The sequence below is a fragment of the Piliocolobus tephrosceles genome, chromosome 15 (assembly GCF_002776525.5).
Source record: "Piliocolobus tephrosceles isolate RC106 chromosome 15, ASM277652v3, whole genome shotgun sequence".
NCBI lineage: Eukaryota > Metazoa > Chordata > Mammalia > Primates > Cercopithecidae > Piliocolobus > Piliocolobus tephrosceles.
The window spans coordinates 30,232,044-30,250,335 of NC_045448.1; the positions used below are offsets into that span (position 1 = coordinate 30,232,044).

The following is an 18,292-nucleotide window of genomic DNA, read 5'->3' on the forward strand; positions in this document are numbered from 1 at the left end:
AATAGCCTGGCGACCTTGGACATGCCATTTAATCTCTTAGGTGTCTTCTCACCTGTAAAATGAGGAGACTGGGACAAGGTGATTTGAAAGGTCTCCTTCAGCTCTAAGGTTCTGGGGCTGTAAGTAACTTCATTCGTTTGTGTTTCTGTTTCTTCATTTATTCAAAGGCAGTAGGGACAGAAACCTATCTCATAGGGTATTCGGAAGAAATGGTCAGTGTGCATGTTGAAATACTCTGTATCTTTAGAGATATGAAGGAAAGACAGTCAGCCAGAGCTATGTTAGCAGAAGGGGAAGCTGAGTATGCCTACAACCTCTGACTTCCAGGCCCAGCTCAACGTCTTTCTGTGTGTGATCTTTGGCAAGCCTCCTAATTTATTTTGGCCTCAGTTTACATATCTGTGAACTGAGGACCGTAAGTTGTGCTATGTTAACTTTATCACATTCTTTTGAAAGCCAAGACCATGAAATGCTTCAAAAACAACAACAACAACAGAAAAACATGCAAGGCATCATATAGACTAGAATAATTGAGAAACGGCATGCTAGTCATGGTTGCATCAAAGCTTAGCACCATGCATCCCATATTTTCTTTTTTTTTTTTTTTTGAGATGGAGTCTCACTTTTGTCGCCCAGGCTGGAGTGCACAATTTTAGCTCACTGCAACCTCTGCCTCCCAGGTTCAAGCGATTCTCCTGCCTCAGATTCCCAAGTAGCTGGGATTATAGGCACCCGCCACCATGCCCAGCTAATTTTTGTATTTTTAGTAGAGACGGGGTTTCACCATGTTGGCCAGGTTGGTCTCCAACTCCTGACCTCAGGTGATCCACCTGCCTCGGCCTCCCAAAGTGCTGGGATTACCAGGTGTGAGCCACCGTGCCCAGCCGCCTGCCATATTTTCAAATGAATGATGTGTCACTGTGATTCCAGAGGAGAAACAGAAAATGTAGACTTGGGATCACAACCCCAGGCTTATTTTCTACTTTAACTTACTGACAGAGATGAACTTTAGCTAAAATGGGCATTAATAAGTTTCCCAAAGCGTAGGCCTCAGGTAATTCCCTCAATGCACTCCAATATAGAGGATTTTTCCAGAGGCCACATAACAGCTGGTGGAGGCCTTACTCCCCACCCTCTTCTCCAAAATAAGGCCATTTCAACATTTAGATATTTGGGAAAATGGGGAGGGGGGGAAATAGCTTTCCGAGTTTTGAAAGCTTCACATGGCAATAATCATAAACACGTAAAGTATGTCTGTTTTGTGTAAAAATGCCGCGACAGTCTTTGATTCCAGCCTCACCAGAGATCGCTACTGGGAAGAAATGGCAGAAGGCTTCATCCTGCACACCCGGGGTCTAGTCCAAACATTTTCATCCGAGTGCCAGGAAGTCTCAGCCTGGAAACTAGCTCTCGAAGCATTGGCTTCTCTTGTCGCTGCCTAGATGACAATGTGTCCCACCTGGCCAGTGACACACTGAGAAGCTTCCCCACCCTCTGTGCAGGACACCAACAATAACCCCAGCCCTGCAGCATCTCCCGTTTAGCACCTCCATCAGGCACCACCCCCAGAGGAAGAGAATGCGGTTAGCTTGGGAGGTGGGGGAATTTCTCTGGTTGGAGCGGGCAACCAGGGGCTTGTCATGAAGCTGTGTTTTCATAGGAAGCACACTATTTTTACTCAGGTTGTACATATAAGCATACACGTGATTGAAAATAGCCCAGTTATTTTTAAATAAATTATTCTCATCAATTCTTATAATTTTTTTGGGCTGGTTTTGCGGGGACTGATGAAAATTATGAGGGTCTTCTCTCCTGGCTTCCTTCAGGGTCCTACCCCTCTTGAACCTTCACCATTAATTCTGTCATTCTTTTGCCTAAGATAAGCTATGCGTTTCCACTTTCAAGCACCTATATAGGGATTCAATACACTCACTGCCTTTCTTTTAAAGAGCTGATTAACTTCAAAGCCGATTTAATTTTGCTTAGTTTTTGATCGCCCCGCGCCCCCTTTCCCCAGCCCCTATACACGGGTAGGTCAGGGTTCTAAAGCCATTTTACAGGCGTAATTGAAGCGGAAGGCCACAGAGGGGCAGCGCTGGGTCCGGAGTCAGACTCCCATCATGTGGCTCTGGGGGGCTGCGCAGCTTTGCCTTCCTGGACAGATGCCCGGAGCTGCAATTCCTGGGCAGTGTGGGAGGCGTTCGGCTAAAGCTCTTTGTTTCTGCTGTCATGAGCGACTCCTCGGAGGAGACGTGGGAGTCAAGGATGGGGGACGGCGCGCACACCGCCTGCCCGCACCCCCTGCCCCCGCTGCGGACCGTGTGTACGTGTGTGTGTGTCTCCAATGGAGAAACCCTACCCAGGACGACACCACATCCATGCTCCCACAATTAAAACCTTCCACGGAACTCAGGGCTGCAGACCAGCCCTTCGCAAGCCAACGCGCCCCGTGGGCACTCGATCCCCCGGCTCCGCGTCTCTCCCACCTTCCCACCGCTTCTTCTTTAACCATGCTCTTGTTTACCCGCGCTGATCGCAAGGCTGCGGGCGAGGATTCCAGGGAGAGGCCTAGTCGGGGGAATAAACGCTTCAGAGGGGTCCCGAGCTGCGTGCTGGGGGACAGCCAGTGGATGGGAAGGAGGGCGCTGGCGCCGGGCAGCCGGGGTGGAGGAGTGGCGGACGCCCTACCCTGGCGCAGCGCGGCCGCCGAGCGGTCACGTCCGGAGCGGCCTCCGCGCCCTCCTCGCGCCCACTCCGCCGCGCTGGAGTCCGGGATGTACGCGGAGGGGATTGTGAGTGGGAAGCGGCGCGTACGTGGAGTCCGGGCCGGTGTGAGTGAGCGCGTGTGCGCGTGGGAGAGCGGCGGGAGGGGGCCGGGCTCGGACCCGCAGCGAACCACGGCCCCGGGAGCAGAGCCGAGCGCGCCCCCGAGCAGCCGCCCGCCGGAGCTGCGAGCGCTGAAGCCATTCATGATTTTGGTGACGTTATTCCAGGAGTGGGCGAGGGAGGGCGGGGCCTCTCGGGGCCAAGCCCCGCCCCCCGCCCCATAAATACGGCTTCCCGGGTTCTTTGTGGGGCTGAGAGCTCAGTGGAAAGTGGGGGGTAGTGTCCGCCTTGCCGACGCTGCTGGCCGTGGGGCTGTCCTCGGAAGGCGGACGGCGAGCGCCAGGTTCCCGCACTAGGCCGCCTGCCGTGCCTGTCTGCGCCCGTGTCATCCTCACTCGGGACGCGGGGGCCGTTTTTAAATCACAGGGGGCGTGTGTCAGCCTGCCCTAGGACTTCATGTCTATATATTTCCCCATTCACTGGTGAGTACCCTGCGCCTGCGGAGGGCGTCCGTCTGGCGGCGGTGGCTGCGGGTCCGGGCGCCTGCTTCGTGCCGGCTCCGGGTGCGAGGGCAGCCGGCGGCGCGGGCGCTCAGCGCTAACCCGCCGCCGGAGCCCGTGCAGGAGTCAACGTCAAGGTTGCAAAGGTGGGGGTGGGGGGAGGGAGTTGCTGAGAACATCCAGACAAAGGACGTGAACTCGGAGCCCTCACCCAAGTGACGGCCGGAGGGTTTGTATTGGTTGGCGGGGGAGCCAGGAGTCACGTGTGAATCCCCCCCGGGTGAAACCCCCCTATGCGGAGAGCTGCAGGAGGCGCGCGCCCCGCTTGGCGCAGGGGGCTCCTGCTCTTCCCGGGCCCCTCCTCTTTTTCTTTTTGTTTGCATGCAAGTCTCAACGTCGAGGCCGGCTGCAGCGGGGCTGAGCTGGTGCAGCCGCCGGGTTTGCAGAGCTCCAGGGGGTGGGGGGCGGGAAACGCTCTCCCCACACGTAACCCCACTAAAGCCACAAGCAGCAGGGCACACACTGCAGCCTCTCAACCCCTGCCCTCTCCATGGCCCCTAAAAACCGACGCACATTGGTGGGGACCGGGACTGGGAGGAGCCGCCTTCGCTGTGCTGTGGGGGAAGGATCCCGGGCCGGGCGCGGGGCGTCGGAGGTTTGCCCCGGACTAGGGATCGGAGCCGGGAGGGCTGCAGAGAGAGGCAGGCCCCTGGCTGCTGGGACTTCCTTGCCGGCGGTTTCTTCCTTCCTGCGCTGGGTTAGACGAGAAGCGGCCGGGGGCGAGCGCTGGCGGCCTCGGAGCGCGCTCTCAGGTGCGGACGTGGGGAGCTCGGCCCCGAGTCTCTGGCAGGCACTGAGCGAAGGGAAACCCGGCGCAAGCCTCGGCGGGGTCTGGCCTGGCCCAGGAAGCGGAAAGTTCATGCTTCTCGCTTCAACTTTTCGGGCCGGCGCCACAGCCCCGAGAGAAGAAGAGCCGCCCCTACGTCAGGCTCTTCGCCCTGTGGGCGCTCTTCTGGCTCCTTTCTTTGGAGGTCGCCAACAGCCTTTCCAGGACCCGGGAGGAAACTGCCTTTGCAGGGCCCAGCTCCCGAACCTAAACTTGCCCCAAAGCCCCGCATCTTCTTAGTCTCCCTGTCCCCATCCCAGCCTGTCAGTGTTTAGAGAGGGGACTGAACTTCCCTCTCTCAACAGTTCAAGTTCCCCCACCCCGAGGCTTGTGTACCCTTCTTGTGGGTGCCCCTCCCTTGCCTCTCCCTAGGTACCTTATTATAGGTGAGACTTTAAAGGCTGTTGGAGGCTTTGTGCCTTTGGCTGCTCAAAATTTACCAAGGTGGGTGCTTGGGCCCATTAGAAGTATTATGAGAAATTAAGATTTAAGATTATTTCATCGATTAGCACTTTGTAGCTTGCAATGCTTTTGTGCAGACATTAACCCTTAACCTAACTGTGAAGTATGCAGTGTTAGCATCAGAGTAACAGACAAACAGGACACTTGTGGCTCAGAGAAGTTACAGGACTTGTTCAAGATCACACAGCTCTTGAGGGGCAGGGCCTAGAACCTATTGTTTCTGTTCTACCCATACAATTGAAGAGGATTCTGGTACCCCTGTTTCCTTAGATATCCCCCCTCAAAACAAGAAAACATTTTTGTTTTAAACCGTGTGCACAGGCACGATGGTGGAAAGCATTGGGTGCTGTGTAGCAGGTACCTGGATTTGGTGCTTATGTTCAGCATTATGTGCACAGGATCCTATATGTGCCCAGAGCTTGTGCAAGGATAACGGAATATTCGTATCCTGCTTAGAGAGTACAAGGCACTTTTACATGTCAGCCATTGGTGGGCCAACTTGGCCCCTCTGGAAATTTCCTTTGCAATCAGAGTTGGGTATCCTTAAGGCTTTTAATCCAGGGGATGTTTTTCAAGCTGCGAGCAAGCAGCTGCTGTGTCTGGGGCTAGAGAAAGGGGTTGGATGGCAGATGTGAAACTTGTAGAAAAGCTGACCCCTTGGGGCTTTACATGGAACATTTTGCCAAAAGGAGCACCAGAGAGACAGAAATTTAGGAAAGCTGTATGATTGGACTTTGTTTCCCTCCAGTTGACCTGTTATTGTTATTATGTAATAATAATATATAGAGTTCCCCTTTGGAAAATTCATGTGAGGATTACTTTTATTCTTAGTTGGAGAGGTGAAGGGAGATGTGGTTGAATTGGTTTTAATATAGACAGATGGACTCAGCTGCCTATTGTTTTGGTTTTTCTAGTTCTGTCATTTAAAGAAACATTCAGGGTCCCTCTGTGCCAGTGGGGACTAGAGTATAAGAGAGGAGAGAAGAGGTTTGCCTGAGAGGTCTGCAGACAATGAGCTTTGTCTATTGGGGCTGAGCCCTGGGGCTGTGGGCTTGCAAGGCACTTCCTCAGGGTGTGAGCTTGTTTTTCTGCAAGTTCTGTTTTGAACACCTCTCTTCCTGTCTCCAGACAGCCCCCTGATCCCACAGCAGTGAATGCATGAAGAGTTCGGAATGTGAAAGTGCCTATGTTTGTTGACTTTTGGTCTGGGTTTCTTGGCAGCCCCGACTATCTGAGATCGGCCGAGATGACTGAGGTGATGATGAACACCCAGCCCATGGAGGAGATCGGCCTCAGCCCCCGCAAGGATGGACTTTCCTACCAGGTGAGTAAGTCCTGGCTTCCCTCTTGACTCTTTAGAGCCTAGTGGCTTTTGTTGGGGGTGGGGACAGACTTGGTTTTGCATCCCAGTGTCACTTGTAAGGGCCATGGACTGTGGCAGAGTCCCCTCATGCCAGTAAGCCTCAGTTTCTTCATCTGTAAAATGAGGCAACATCGTTCTTATCTCCTAAGATTGCGGTAAAGATTCACCATGACGGTGACCAGTGGATGTGTAGAAGGCATTCGTAGTGTCTGGGACAGATAAGGGCTCAGCAAGCATTAGCCATTGTGATGAATTAACCCTACTGGTTCTGTGAACTTTCCCATTCACCGCAGCAAAGGAGCAAGTGATTTGTGTAGTCGATTGAGACCAGAACTTTCCTTCCCAGCCATGCCTGGGGTAGTAGAAGCATTGCTGTCGGGCGCTTCTGCAGAAGGGTGGTCTGGTGGGGATAGCCATGTCCAATGCTGCTTTCTTCCTTGGGTTGATTGTTGACCTGTTGATTCAGAGTTAACATTCAAACCACTTAGAGAGGAAGAGATTCTCCCCAAAGGGAGGCTAGCTCAGGGATGTTATTGCTGGGATCTTGCTTGGAGATCATCCTGTCTGGTGGATCCAAAATGCACAAGAACCACAAAAAGGGACCGGAGTGAGCCCTCTGGACTCTCACCCCAGCCCTCTTCTGTGGCTTGCCCTGCTGCCTCTCTACTGCCCCTGGGTGGTGGGGGCAGTGGAGCACCTGCAGTTCCCTCCGGGCTGTGAGCTGGTTTAGGGCTTTGGAGGAGAGTTCCTATGTTGTTAAACTGGGGAGAGGGAGGAGTCTGTTCTTAAGGAAGACCTTGGAAGTTGTGTAGGATGGCCAGTCCAGGGGAGTCGAAAGGGAGTGTGATGGGTCCACGCTACAGACATGAAGGTATGCCCACTGCACGCCAAGTACTCTACAGACGCTACCTTGCTCACACCTCACCACAGCTCCCAGGTGGGGATCCTCACCCTGTTCACAGATGAGTAAATGGCTCAGCCTGAGTCAGTGACTTGGGTCTGTCTAACCCCAGAGCCTTGTCCTTCTGATGTATTGTGTATCCATACCATAGCTTGGTTCCGCTAGAGTCTAGGTTGACTCTGGCTGGTCATTCCTTAGAACTGTTCCAGGGACATTTATTTTGTAAATTAAAAAAAAAAAAAACAACAACAACAAATAGAAAGCCAGGGAGCCAGGGTGGGTGCCATGGAGGGAGAGTAATCAGATAGAACCAAGCTAGAAGCTCAGGCAGGGTCACATAACTTCAGACACACTTGGGAGGCTAAGGAGGCCCCTTTGTTTTGTCTATATTGGCAGTCTTGCTGACTGGAAATAAGTAGCCATTAGCCTGAAGGGGGTGTGTGGGGCAAGGGGGAACTGTCTTTCCTACTGTTTGACTTTTCTACCCTCCTCCCCCAGGGTGGGTCTGAGGAATACAATTGAGGGCCCCCCAGCCTGGTGGGAGGGGTAGAAGTTTCCTGGCCCACCAGCCGGGGGTTTTGGGTAGCAGTTTCCAAGCCCCTGAGTCAGACTGAATCTCTGTGGTTACAGGTGAGGTTCTCTTTCGGTTCTGGGTTTTAGATTTCCATCACAGAACCTTTCCAAATGCAGTCATCTGTTCGTCTTGTGTGTGCTTTTCATATTTTCCTTTTAAACACATCCCAGGATAAAGGGCCAGGCCCTAGAGGGCAGTTTTCTCAATGCTTCAAGTTCTTCAGGCCATTCTGCAGGACCTGAGACTCAGGGCAGGTGATGAGGGAGGAAGGAGCCTGGGGGAGGAAGGCCACACTGGGGCTGCAAGGGCAGGAGGAAAATAAAATCGCCTCTGGGTGCCTGACACATCTTCACTGCCTGAGCAAAGGATCCTCAAATCTTCCCTCGTGGTGCTGGACTGAGGGCCCAGTTCTCAGAGCCCCCTCCCAGGAAATGTTTCTGCTGCCTTGGTGGGGACCACTCCCCAGTTCCAAAATATCTTACTTGGAACTTCAAAGCACTCTGGTCACAATTTTTCACAACTTTTCTGATTTCAGAAAGGTCTCATGGTTGCCTGGTGAAGAGGAAAGGGAGATTGTAGTATTTAACCATGCAATATTTAGGGGCACTTTCCCTGTGCAACCTGCTGTGCTGGCCTCTGTGCCCAGGGTCCAGGACCCTTGTAAGAACCCAGCATCTACATAAACATCTGGAACACAGGTGGTGCAGTCAATCCAGGTGTGGGACATACAGAAGCTACAGTGAGTCCAGGCATTGACAGCAACAATGAAATCCAGCTGACAGAGGGAGGGCAGACTGGTGCTGGGCTTTGAAAGAAAATTAGGACTTTGAGAGGGCAGCTCCAGCTCTAAGGTAATGTTCTTGTACCTTCAAACCCCCTGGGCTCGCCCCTGTTTATGCTGGGGGCAGGGCCGTGCAGAGAGCTGGTCTGACAATTGCTGTGTGACAGATATTCTCTGCGCCCACTCAAAGCTAGTGCCATCCAATTAGACACATTCCCACCAGAGCTCTGGGGATTGGCTGGGACTGGCACTTGGCTGGAGCCCTTTCCCTGTGCATGCTCCGGCTCGGCTCAGGGCTGGGGGCAGGAGATCTCGGAGCTCTGTTCTTGGCGTTCCTCCTAAGGATAATAATAGTACGTGACTTTTACGGAGACCTGCTTTTCTAAGGAACTGAGAGCGGGAAGGAGACATCAGTCCAGACTTGGCAGATGAAATAGGATCTCAGGCTTGTGATTTGACCTTGAAAACAAAGTCATCAAATAAATGGCACGTTGGACTTCGTCAGTCACTTCCCCGCCTTGCAGATCTACCAAGAATGAAGCTTTCCTGATTTCTCTGTACCAGATGTGACCTTTCTTTTAATGCCTGTGGCATTTTATACTTACCAATGATGCCGCGCTGCTTCAAGGATATGGGTTCTGCCTTACCTTCTCTTTGCCTAGGTCCTCAAAGGCAAGGGAGGACTTATCTTCATCTTTGTACCCCACCCCCACCTAAGGTGCCTAAGTGCTGTAAGTGGGCGGTGATTGTTTCCATAAAGTTGAGTCTCCTGATTCGAAAGCTGGCCACCTTCTCTTCTGCCTTAGCTTCTGGAAAGGGCCTGCTCAGGCTCATGCCTACCAAGGTTTCAGAGAGATGCCCTTTTAATCCCCTGAAAGATTCAAGGAAGCCCTAGCTGCTGTCCTGGGGCAGTTAGGGCTGTGTTGCGGGCTGGTGCCTTGGTTTGTAGTCACATTCATTTGGAGAGGCAGTTAGTAAGGGAAATCCACGTGTGCACATTCACTCAACATGAATTGTGACACCCTGTGGGGTGGGTGAGTAAATGGTTACTAGAAAGTGTGAGTACATTTTGGGCAGGCGGGCTGTGGGTGGCCGCCAGCTAACCAGCTGAGTGGGAGGGTCTCCAGCAGCATGTTGATTTCCCTGATGGCAGCAGCTCCCTCCCCACCTCCATCCAGCCTGTGGAACAGGAATTTCTGCTGCCCCGGTGCCTTATTCCTCACCCTAATTCAAGGAAGCAAGTCAGCGGCTGCTTCCTTGTCTCCAGGGACTCATAAAAATATGGTGTTGGGGAATGCCTCTGCGACTGGGTCTCCTTCAATGCTGTGCCCGAATTGGCCTGGGCTTTGTCTGGGAAAGGGTCCTGGGAGTTTACCTGTGAGCACCGACACTGCCTCCACCCAAGGGCACTGGGACCCTGACCTTGCTACTCTAACTTCCTCAGCACAGCAGCCAAGGCTTCTATAGTTTAATCACCCCAGCTAAGGTCTAGATACAGATGTGGCTCCTTGGTTTTCATTTAAGACTGTTACTTCTAAAGCACCTGGACCAAAGTCTGAACACATTATCCCTCCCCAGGCTCTCTAAGTCTCTCTAATCAGCAACATCCCTTCCTGGCTGCCCTTTGATTCCTTCTGCTTTTATTCTCGGTCACGTCCCCCTCCATTTTACATCCGTCAGTCAGGCAAGCATCGGGCTCCTCTCCTCAGGGCAGCGAGGGAGGATGCTCTGGGAGGGAGGAAGCCAGGAGGAGCGATTTCTTCACACAGCACAATGCTCGTGTGCGCCCCTCATTCCCTTTGATAAACAGCTGAGAGCTTCCTGCATTCTCACGTGGGAGGGAGTGATGTCCTGGTGCTTTCTGTGGTAGGGAAGAGCAGGCTAGGGGGCTGATCTCTCTTGCCTCAGCCTTAGTATTTGCCTCCTGCAGTTTGAGAGCCTCAGCTATGGCCCTGCATTGAGGAGTGGTCTGAAGGACCACTGGGGGTGGACAACCAGCCTCTCCTGGCACAGGATCTCTTGCTCCTTTATCTCTCAGATCCAGAAATAGCCACCTCATTTCTCTCACTCCTCCCAACTGTTTTTTTTTTTGAGATGGAGTCTTGCTCTGTCGCCCAGGCTGGAGTGCAGTGGCGCGATCTCTGCTCACTGTAACCTCCACCTCCTGGGTTCAAGCGGTTCTCCTGCCTCAGCCTCCCGAGTAGCTGGGACTACAGGAGTGTGCCACCACGCCCGGCTAATTTTTTGTATTTTTAGTAGAGACGAGGTCTCTCCATGTTGGCCCTACCCACTCTTTGTCAGAAGCGGCAACTCGTCTCTCAAAGAACAGGCTCAATTTCATCGCTGAAGTTAGGCGGTAGCTCGGAAACCCCTTCTCTTTGCTCACATCTCTGCTGAGCCTCTCTTGATGGAGACCTCCTGAGCCTGACTTCACTCTGCCGGTTCTACCTGGGTGGAATGCGTGTGTGGAAACAGGTGACGGGTTAAGCCCTTGGGAAGGTTTCTGGTCTGTGGCCTCTGTCCCCCACCAGCTCACGAGGCCTTTCTGGGCATAACGCATCCACTCTACTGCCTCCTCATTACGCCTGTCTCATTGGTTACTCCCAGCTGTAGTACCCCACATGTCCTCAAGAGTTTGGGAGGCGCTGCTGAGCAGCTACACGCAAGTCCCATGGTCGCCAGGAAACATCTTTCACAATGTCAGACTTAAAAGGCCTCAGTAGTCCCTGGAGAGACGTAGAGCTAAAATTCCAAAACATTTGGCAGGAGGCATCCAGCCACGGACACATGTTCCTGGAATTGCAACAACTTTCTTTTCTCCTATCCCTACTCCCTCCACCCACCTCTCTCCTTGATAAAAATCATAGGAATGGGATGTAGGACAAGCAGTTAGGGCCACTGGTCTCGAAAGCACAAATAATGTATTTCTCTGAGTGGCACTGGGCCCATGTCTGCACATTCTGCCTCTATGTGAGTCATTGTTCACTTTGTTCAGAGCAAGTCTGCTTTGTGTGAGGATCCATCGCCTTTCCTCTTACACTACCCTGCAGAGGGCTGGAATTACACCCACGGGGCTTTCCTCCTGGCCCCCATGAGCCCCCTGGTACAACAGTGAGTCTGTAGCCTGGCCAGGGAGAGAACAAGCTTTCTTCACTTTCCCAGCCAACACGTTGCATACTAGGGCCATACATCCCAGCCTCCTCTCAAGGGGCCCGTGTTGGGCCTGATGCCTCTCTCTCCAAGAGGTTATGTGTTCATCTCTCTGCTGAGCCAGGCGCTGTGTTTTAGACTGCTCTTTGTTTCTAAGACGCTGGGCACAGTGTCCTACAAATAGTTGCTTAATGAGCCTGGATGATGGATTGGCCCTTCCTCTCTCCCCATCCTGCACTGAGAATCCTTTTATCTTGGCAGTCTCAGGAAGCCAATTTTTATAGGATCAGCATTTTCTCCCAGTAGGCCCGGTCTCCCACGTTGGACAGAAAGGATGGTACTGTTAGGGAAAGGGATGAGTTTGGGTGGCGAATGTTGTGACTGTAGCCAAGAGCTATTCCTGGGTGTCTAGTAAATGTCCTGAAATGATCTTGCAGGCCTGAGTCCTGAAGTAATCCTCAGAGGATATGAAGACAGGCCCTCATTCACACAGGGCTTAGACTTGCTGGGGCTTCATTCCTTCCCAGTCTAGTAGCTTCTGTGCTGCCACTGCCTGCCTCTCACCTCACCACCTGCCCTTCCCTTGTCCTCAAGCACAGCTCAGGAAGGCGTTGTTATCAGCACATCAAATCCTCTGCTTCCTTCCTGGGCTGAGGGAGGGCCCCTTATTACACAGGCCCATCTTGAAAAACAATTTAAATTTGCCCAAAGCTTTCTCCAAACTGTTTTCAAGCTAGCATTTTAACCTCAAGGAAACTTTGGGAGCCCCCTGAAGCCCCCTCTCAGGTGGACTTAATTGCCTCGCACCGGCAGTAGCTTGTTTAGGTAAACTGTGTAGAAGAGACCCCAAGCATTTAGCTGAAACACATCCACTCCTTGCCTCTCAGCCAGAAATTTTATTTGGACCAATGGGAAGGAAAGTTCTGGATTTCTCACATAAAATGGAATTAGTTTGAGCAAAGAGGGCACTCATAAATTTCAGTACAGATACAGTTGGTGTCTAAGCCTGACTTTCTCCTAACTTGATTTGGTGGTTCCCAAACAGAATTTAAAATATATCTTGAATTCATCTTCCACCTTTTCTTAGGAGAGCTTAAAGCACTTGTTCAAACTGGATTTAAGAGCTATCCTTGGCTTTCCCAAATTTCTCAACATTTTCACTAGATGTAGCCCTGCATACAAGCCCTAATTTAGTAGGTGGCCTTGAGGTCAGCCACTTATCCCCATGGATATAGGCAGTGGTGCCAGCCCACATCCACCAACACACACATTCACACACACAACTGTAAGGGCAGATGGGGGCTAATAAGTGGTTGTTTTAGATTAGCGTTTTAATTATAGGAAATTTTTCCTTCCCTTTCCCTCTTTGTTGGCAATTTCATATTTTTATTGATAAAATATGTATTTTATTCTTTTTATGCTTTTCCAATTTTAAAAGAAACATATGCTCATTATGGAATTTTTGTTTTTATTTTCTTCCTTCCTTTCTTTCTTTTTTTTTTTGAGATGGAATTTTGCTCTTGTTGCCCAGGCTGAAGTACAATGGTGCAATCTCGGCTCACTGCAACCTCCACCTCCCAGGTTCAAGGGATTCTCCTGCTTCAGCCTTTAGAGTAGCTGGGACTACAAGTGTATGCCACCATGCTGGGCTAATTTTTGTATTTTTATGAATAGAGATGGGGTTTCACGATGTTGGCCAGGCTGGTCTCGAATTCCTGCCCTCAAGTGACCCTCCCGCTTCAGCCTCCCAAAGTGCCAGGATTACAGGCAGGAGCCACCGCGCCAGACCTATTTTCTTTCTTAAACTTTTTTGTTTTACAGTCACCACAATTTTACCATGCATAAAGCGCAATGGTTAACAATTTAGCATCTTTGCCTTCTTTCCCAGTGCACTTACGTTTTTATGTAGCCAGGATCACACATTGTTGTATTTTGCTGCTTTACTTAATGGCATCTAAGTCATTAGCACTATATCATGATAATTTATCTTAAAAATATTCCAAGCTATCATTTTTAATAACTGTATAATATATCATAAAGTTAAAACATAATTTATCATTCAATTGTTGAAATTTTTAGGTTACATATATTTTCTTTTATAAATATGCAAATATGTATATAAAAATTTATATACAATTTTTATAAATCTTTGTTCATACTTTATACTGTTTCCTTAGAATCGAGTCTGTGGAATAGGATTTCTTGAAAAAAGGTAAAAGTGTGATTGTGTATATATACTGTTACATGTATGTTATTATTATAAAGGTAATATTTGTTCTTTTTTTTTTTTTTTTTGAGATGGAGTCTCACTCTGTGGCCCGGGCTGGTGTACAGTGGTGCAATCTCGGCTCACTGCAACCTCTGCCTCCCAGGTTCAAGTGATTCTCCTGCCTCAGCCTCCCAAGTAGCTGAGATTACAGTCATGTGCCACGACGCCCGGCTAGTTTTTGTATTTTTAGTAGAGACGAGGTTTTGCCTTGTTGGCCAGGCTGGTCTCAAACTCCTGACCTCAAGTGATCCGCCCGCCTCAGCCTCCGAAGTGCTGGGATTACACGTGTGAGCCACCACGCCCGGCCAATATTTATTCTTTATAGAAATTTAGGAAAATACAGAGACATGTGAAGAAAAAAAAATCCACACCCATATTTCTATCACTGAAACATTTTAGTATGTTTACTTTCAGTATTTTTCTATGCACTTATAGTTAAAAAATAAAATTGAGACCGTACTGTACATGCTGTAGTGGATCCCTTTTTCACTTAATATAATATCGTGACTATGTTCTTGTCATTTGGTTTTCTTTGTGAAATTCTGTTATGTAACATTTCTTAATGCTGAATATTTAGGTTGTGGCATATTATGTTCTTACAAAGAACACTATTCTGAACATCATTTTACAGAAATCTCTGCACAGGTCTGATTCGTTTCTTTGGCATAAGTTCCTGGAATTAGAATTACTGATTCAAAGAGATACAGCATCATTAAGCCTCCTGATTATATGTTACCTTAAAAACAGAAAACATCAAAGAGTTTATCAAAATATAAACCCCCAGCATCGAAAGCTCTAGCAAATAGAATCTCCAGGGTAGAACATCTGTAAAGACGGGATAATGGTAGAGCTTTTTAGATAGAGTCAGAAAGATATTTGGCTATTTTAAAGTGTTTAGGAGATATTGTACATCTTCCTATTGTTTGTTAATAACTTATTTCAAGCGTGATGATATAGTTGATGATGTTCAAGCAACATTTAGCCAGCATTGCAAAATAGCTCGTGATCATATTCTTGTCCCATAGTAGGTACACTGATACCCTCTGTGAATTAAAAATGTACGTGGGTCAGCAGTTGCTCAGCTTGTCTCCTTTATTCTATTAATGACATTGAGCATTGTGTAAACCTTGAAGACCAGTAAAATTACATTGTTCTGGAGACCCAAGAAGGTTCACCAGATGCATGCTTTGTCTCTGAACCAACTCGGCGTTCCTGGGGTTCCAGATCTGGCTCATGGATAACTCATGGTTGAGAAATATTCCTTCCCTGGAATTAAGGATGGGCTGGACTCTTTTTTTTTTTTGAGATGGAGTCTTGCTCTGTCGCCCGGGCTTGAGTGCAGTGACACAATCTCGACTCACTGCAACCTCTGCCTCCCTGGTTCAAGTGATTTTCCTGCCCCGGTCCCCTGAGTAGCTGGGATTACAGGCGCCCACTACATGCCTGACTAGTTTTAGTAGAGACAGGTTTCTCCATGTTGGCCAGGCTGGTCTCGAACTCCTGACCTCAATCGATCCACCTGCCTTAGCCTCCCAAAATTGCTGGGATTACAGGCATGAGCCACCGCACCCAGCCTGGGCTGGACTCTTAAAAGTAGATCTTAACATAATGGAAGTCTTGGACCCAGTGTCGAAGGGCCTTCTACCCAACAACTCTCCAAGGGTCTAGGTGCTTTGCAACGCATAGCCCAGGCCAGTGCTCCAGCAGGGTCCACATACTCCTGATGGTTTACAAAGTTCATTTAGGTGTTATACAGACAGCTTGAAAAATGTAAGACTAGTTTTCCATTTATGTAGTGGTAGATTTTTAAACAAGGATGTTTTAAACAAATGAGTGAAGGAGAACTAAGACATGTATGTGGACATAACAGGAATGATGAAGGCAGTATCACGAGGCTGAGACATACCAGCTCAAATGAGTGTGAAATTCCACAGCACAATCCTTTTAGGATCCTCTAAAGTCTGTATCTCTTTGGTCATGTGCCCCTTGGGTATGACAGTTGAAGCATCAGGAACCTTCCTGACTGTTTTCATTGGCAGTTGAGTGTTAGAGATTTGTATGCCAAATTACTTCTTAATAATGCTTGTACTACCTCACATTTTAACAAAATGTTAAAATGGGAGGACAGCTGCCTCTGGGGTTCACGGACACTTTCTAAAGGACATGACAGCAGGCAGGGTTTTCAGGAAATCCATTTCCACATCTTAAGCTTTCTTCTCTTGCTTTTTGCAAATTGCATTTCCTGAAGACTAGCTTCACCTGCTTTTGTCCTACCTTTTTTTTTTTTCCTTCTTTTGTCCTACCTTTCCTTCAAAACTGCCCTTCTTCCCCTTTACAAGAGAACCTGCCGCAATTCAACTCATTATCACAGTAAGAAACCTTCATTAAAGCCGGATGTGTGGTTCACACCTATAATCCCAGCACTTTGAGAGGCTGAGGTGGGCGGATTGCTTGAGCTCAGGAGTTTGAGACCAGCCTGAGCAACATAGGGAAACCCCATCTCTACAAAAAATACAAAAAAAAAAAAAAAAAGCCAGGCATGGTGGCGTGCACCTGTAGTCCCAGCTACTTGAGGGGCTGGGTTGGGAGGATCGCTGGAGCCTAGGAGGTGGAGGCTGCAGTGAGCTGAGATCGCAAAACTACACTCCAGCCTGGGTAAAAGTGTGACCCTGTCTCAAACAAACAGAAAAAAAAAGAAACCTCAATAAAAATTTACCTTTGTGTTTAATAATTATTTGTGATATGTTCATTGATCAGTTATATACTAATAGCTACAATAAACCAATCCAGAATTTGTAAATTAACAAAGCCTTAAGGTCATAGGACATTTTTTTAAATGTCAATGTATATGCATAAATACCTCTTTTTATTGTAGAGAAGTATGAAAAGCTAATGATGAAAAACTTTCAAACATAAAAATATATTACATTAAGAAAAAATTATGTGGAGAAGTACAGTGGAAATATACAGTGTTACGTAGAGAAAGTAAGAATACAGGATTTGACTTAAGAGCTTGTTCTTGAGTTTTTTAATAGGTCATGGTTGCTGTTAAATTCTTACGGTATTTGTAATCCACTGAGTACATTTAAGAGAGTGGGATGTATATTTGGTTTTAAAATGTTAATATTTATAATATATCGGGGTTTTAGAACATGTGAAAGGAGACAGAGTTGTTCAGAATTCTGTTGGGGACTACACTAAAAGTTTGGAAAGCACGGATATGTATACTTTCTTTCGAATCAAAGTGATAGCACCGTAGCTCCTCAGAGGGGAGGGCAGCTTTGAGCTAGGTCCTATCACCTTGATAAGGAATGTCTCTACAGTAGCCTGACATCGGGTCACCCAGGTATTCTTTGGACACTGTGACACAGAGCCCAGAACCTCTCAGCACAGAGGGATTACAGACTAAGAATCCGGATAACTGGTTTCTAATCTTGGTTTGCTGCTACCTATGTCATCTCAGGCAACTCACATCACCTATTTGGGCCTGATTTCCATGTCTGTAAGTGAGAGAGCTAATCCTTACTGTGTTTTTTAGAAGTTGAATAATGACATGAAATCTACCATCCTCATCCTAAGATGTGCCCGTTGGAGTTTAAAAAACAAAAGCAAAAACCTGTTCTTTCCCTACCAATCAGCCTTTCAGATATCAGAAGCCACCTTTTATGTTCCCGTCAAATCTTTACCAGTTTTAAAATACGTTGTTTTTCAACCTTGACTTACATAGTCTTTTTTTTTCCCCCCTTGAGACAGAATCTCACTCCGTCTCCCAGGCTGGAGTGCAATGGTACAATCCCAGCTCACTGCAACCTCTGCCTCCCAGGTTCAAGGGATTCTCGTGCCTCAGCCTCCCAGGTAGCTGGAATCACAAGCGTGCACCACTATGCCTGGCTGATTTTTGTATTTTTAGTAGAGACGAGGTTTCGCCATGTTGGCCAGGCTGGTCTCAAACTCTTGACCTCAAGTGATCTGCCTGCCTTACCTCTTAAAGTGCCAGGATTACAGGCGTGAGCCACCGCACCTGGTCCATAGTCGTCTTACTGAGAGGATTATTTCTCCAGGCCAACTATTCTCAAACCTTTTGGTCTCAGTCCCTTTTACACTCTTAAAAGTTATTTAGGACCACCCAAAGAGCTTTTGTTCATGATTATGTCTTTTGTTTTGATTATATCTTTTGGCATTTACTGTTTCAGAAATTAAAACAGAATTTTCAAAAATTTTTATTCATTTAGAGTAACAAAACTGTTACATGTTAATATAAATAAAAGTTTTTAATAAAAAATATATTTTCCAAAACAGAAAAATGTTTGGTGAGAAGAGAGGCATTGTTTTACATTTTTGCATGTCTGTTTAATGTCTAGTTTAATAGAAGACTAGGCTAGACTTTCATGTGCTTCTCCAGTCAATCTGTTGCAGTATGTGTTGGTTGAAGTCAATGAAGGATATCTAGCCTGTGCAGATTTGTTTCTTTGGTACTTCATAAAATTCAACAAGTAGTAGTCAAGTAGTAGTTTCCTTCCTTCCTTCCTTCCTTCCTTCCTTCCTTCCTTCCTTCCTTCCTTCCTTCCTTCCTTCCTTCC

At 48.3% G+C, this 18,292-nt stretch overlaps 1 protein-coding gene across 2 annotated transcripts in view; it reads left to right on the forward strand.

Moving 5' to 3' along the window:
- The first annotated feature begins 3,006 nt into the window (after positions 1 to 3,006).
- LBH (LBH regulator of WNT signaling pathway) overlaps positions 3,007 to 18,292 on the forward strand; it is a 28,525-nt gene continuing 13,239 nt past the window's right edge. Inside the window, exons 1-2 of one of the 2 annotated variants that reach the window (XM_023217289.1) lie at positions 3,007 to 3,308; positions 5,896 to 5,998. In XM_023217289.1, the coding sequence (XP_023073057.1) occupies positions 3,283 to 3,308; positions 5,896 to 5,998 (129 nt within the window). In that variant the 5' untranslated portion in view covers positions 3,007 to 3,282. Of the gene's footprint in view, positions 3,309 to 3,731; positions 4,139 to 5,895; positions 5,999 to 18,292 lie in introns of those variants that run through there. The other variant, XM_023217291.2, reaches the window with a different exon arrangement.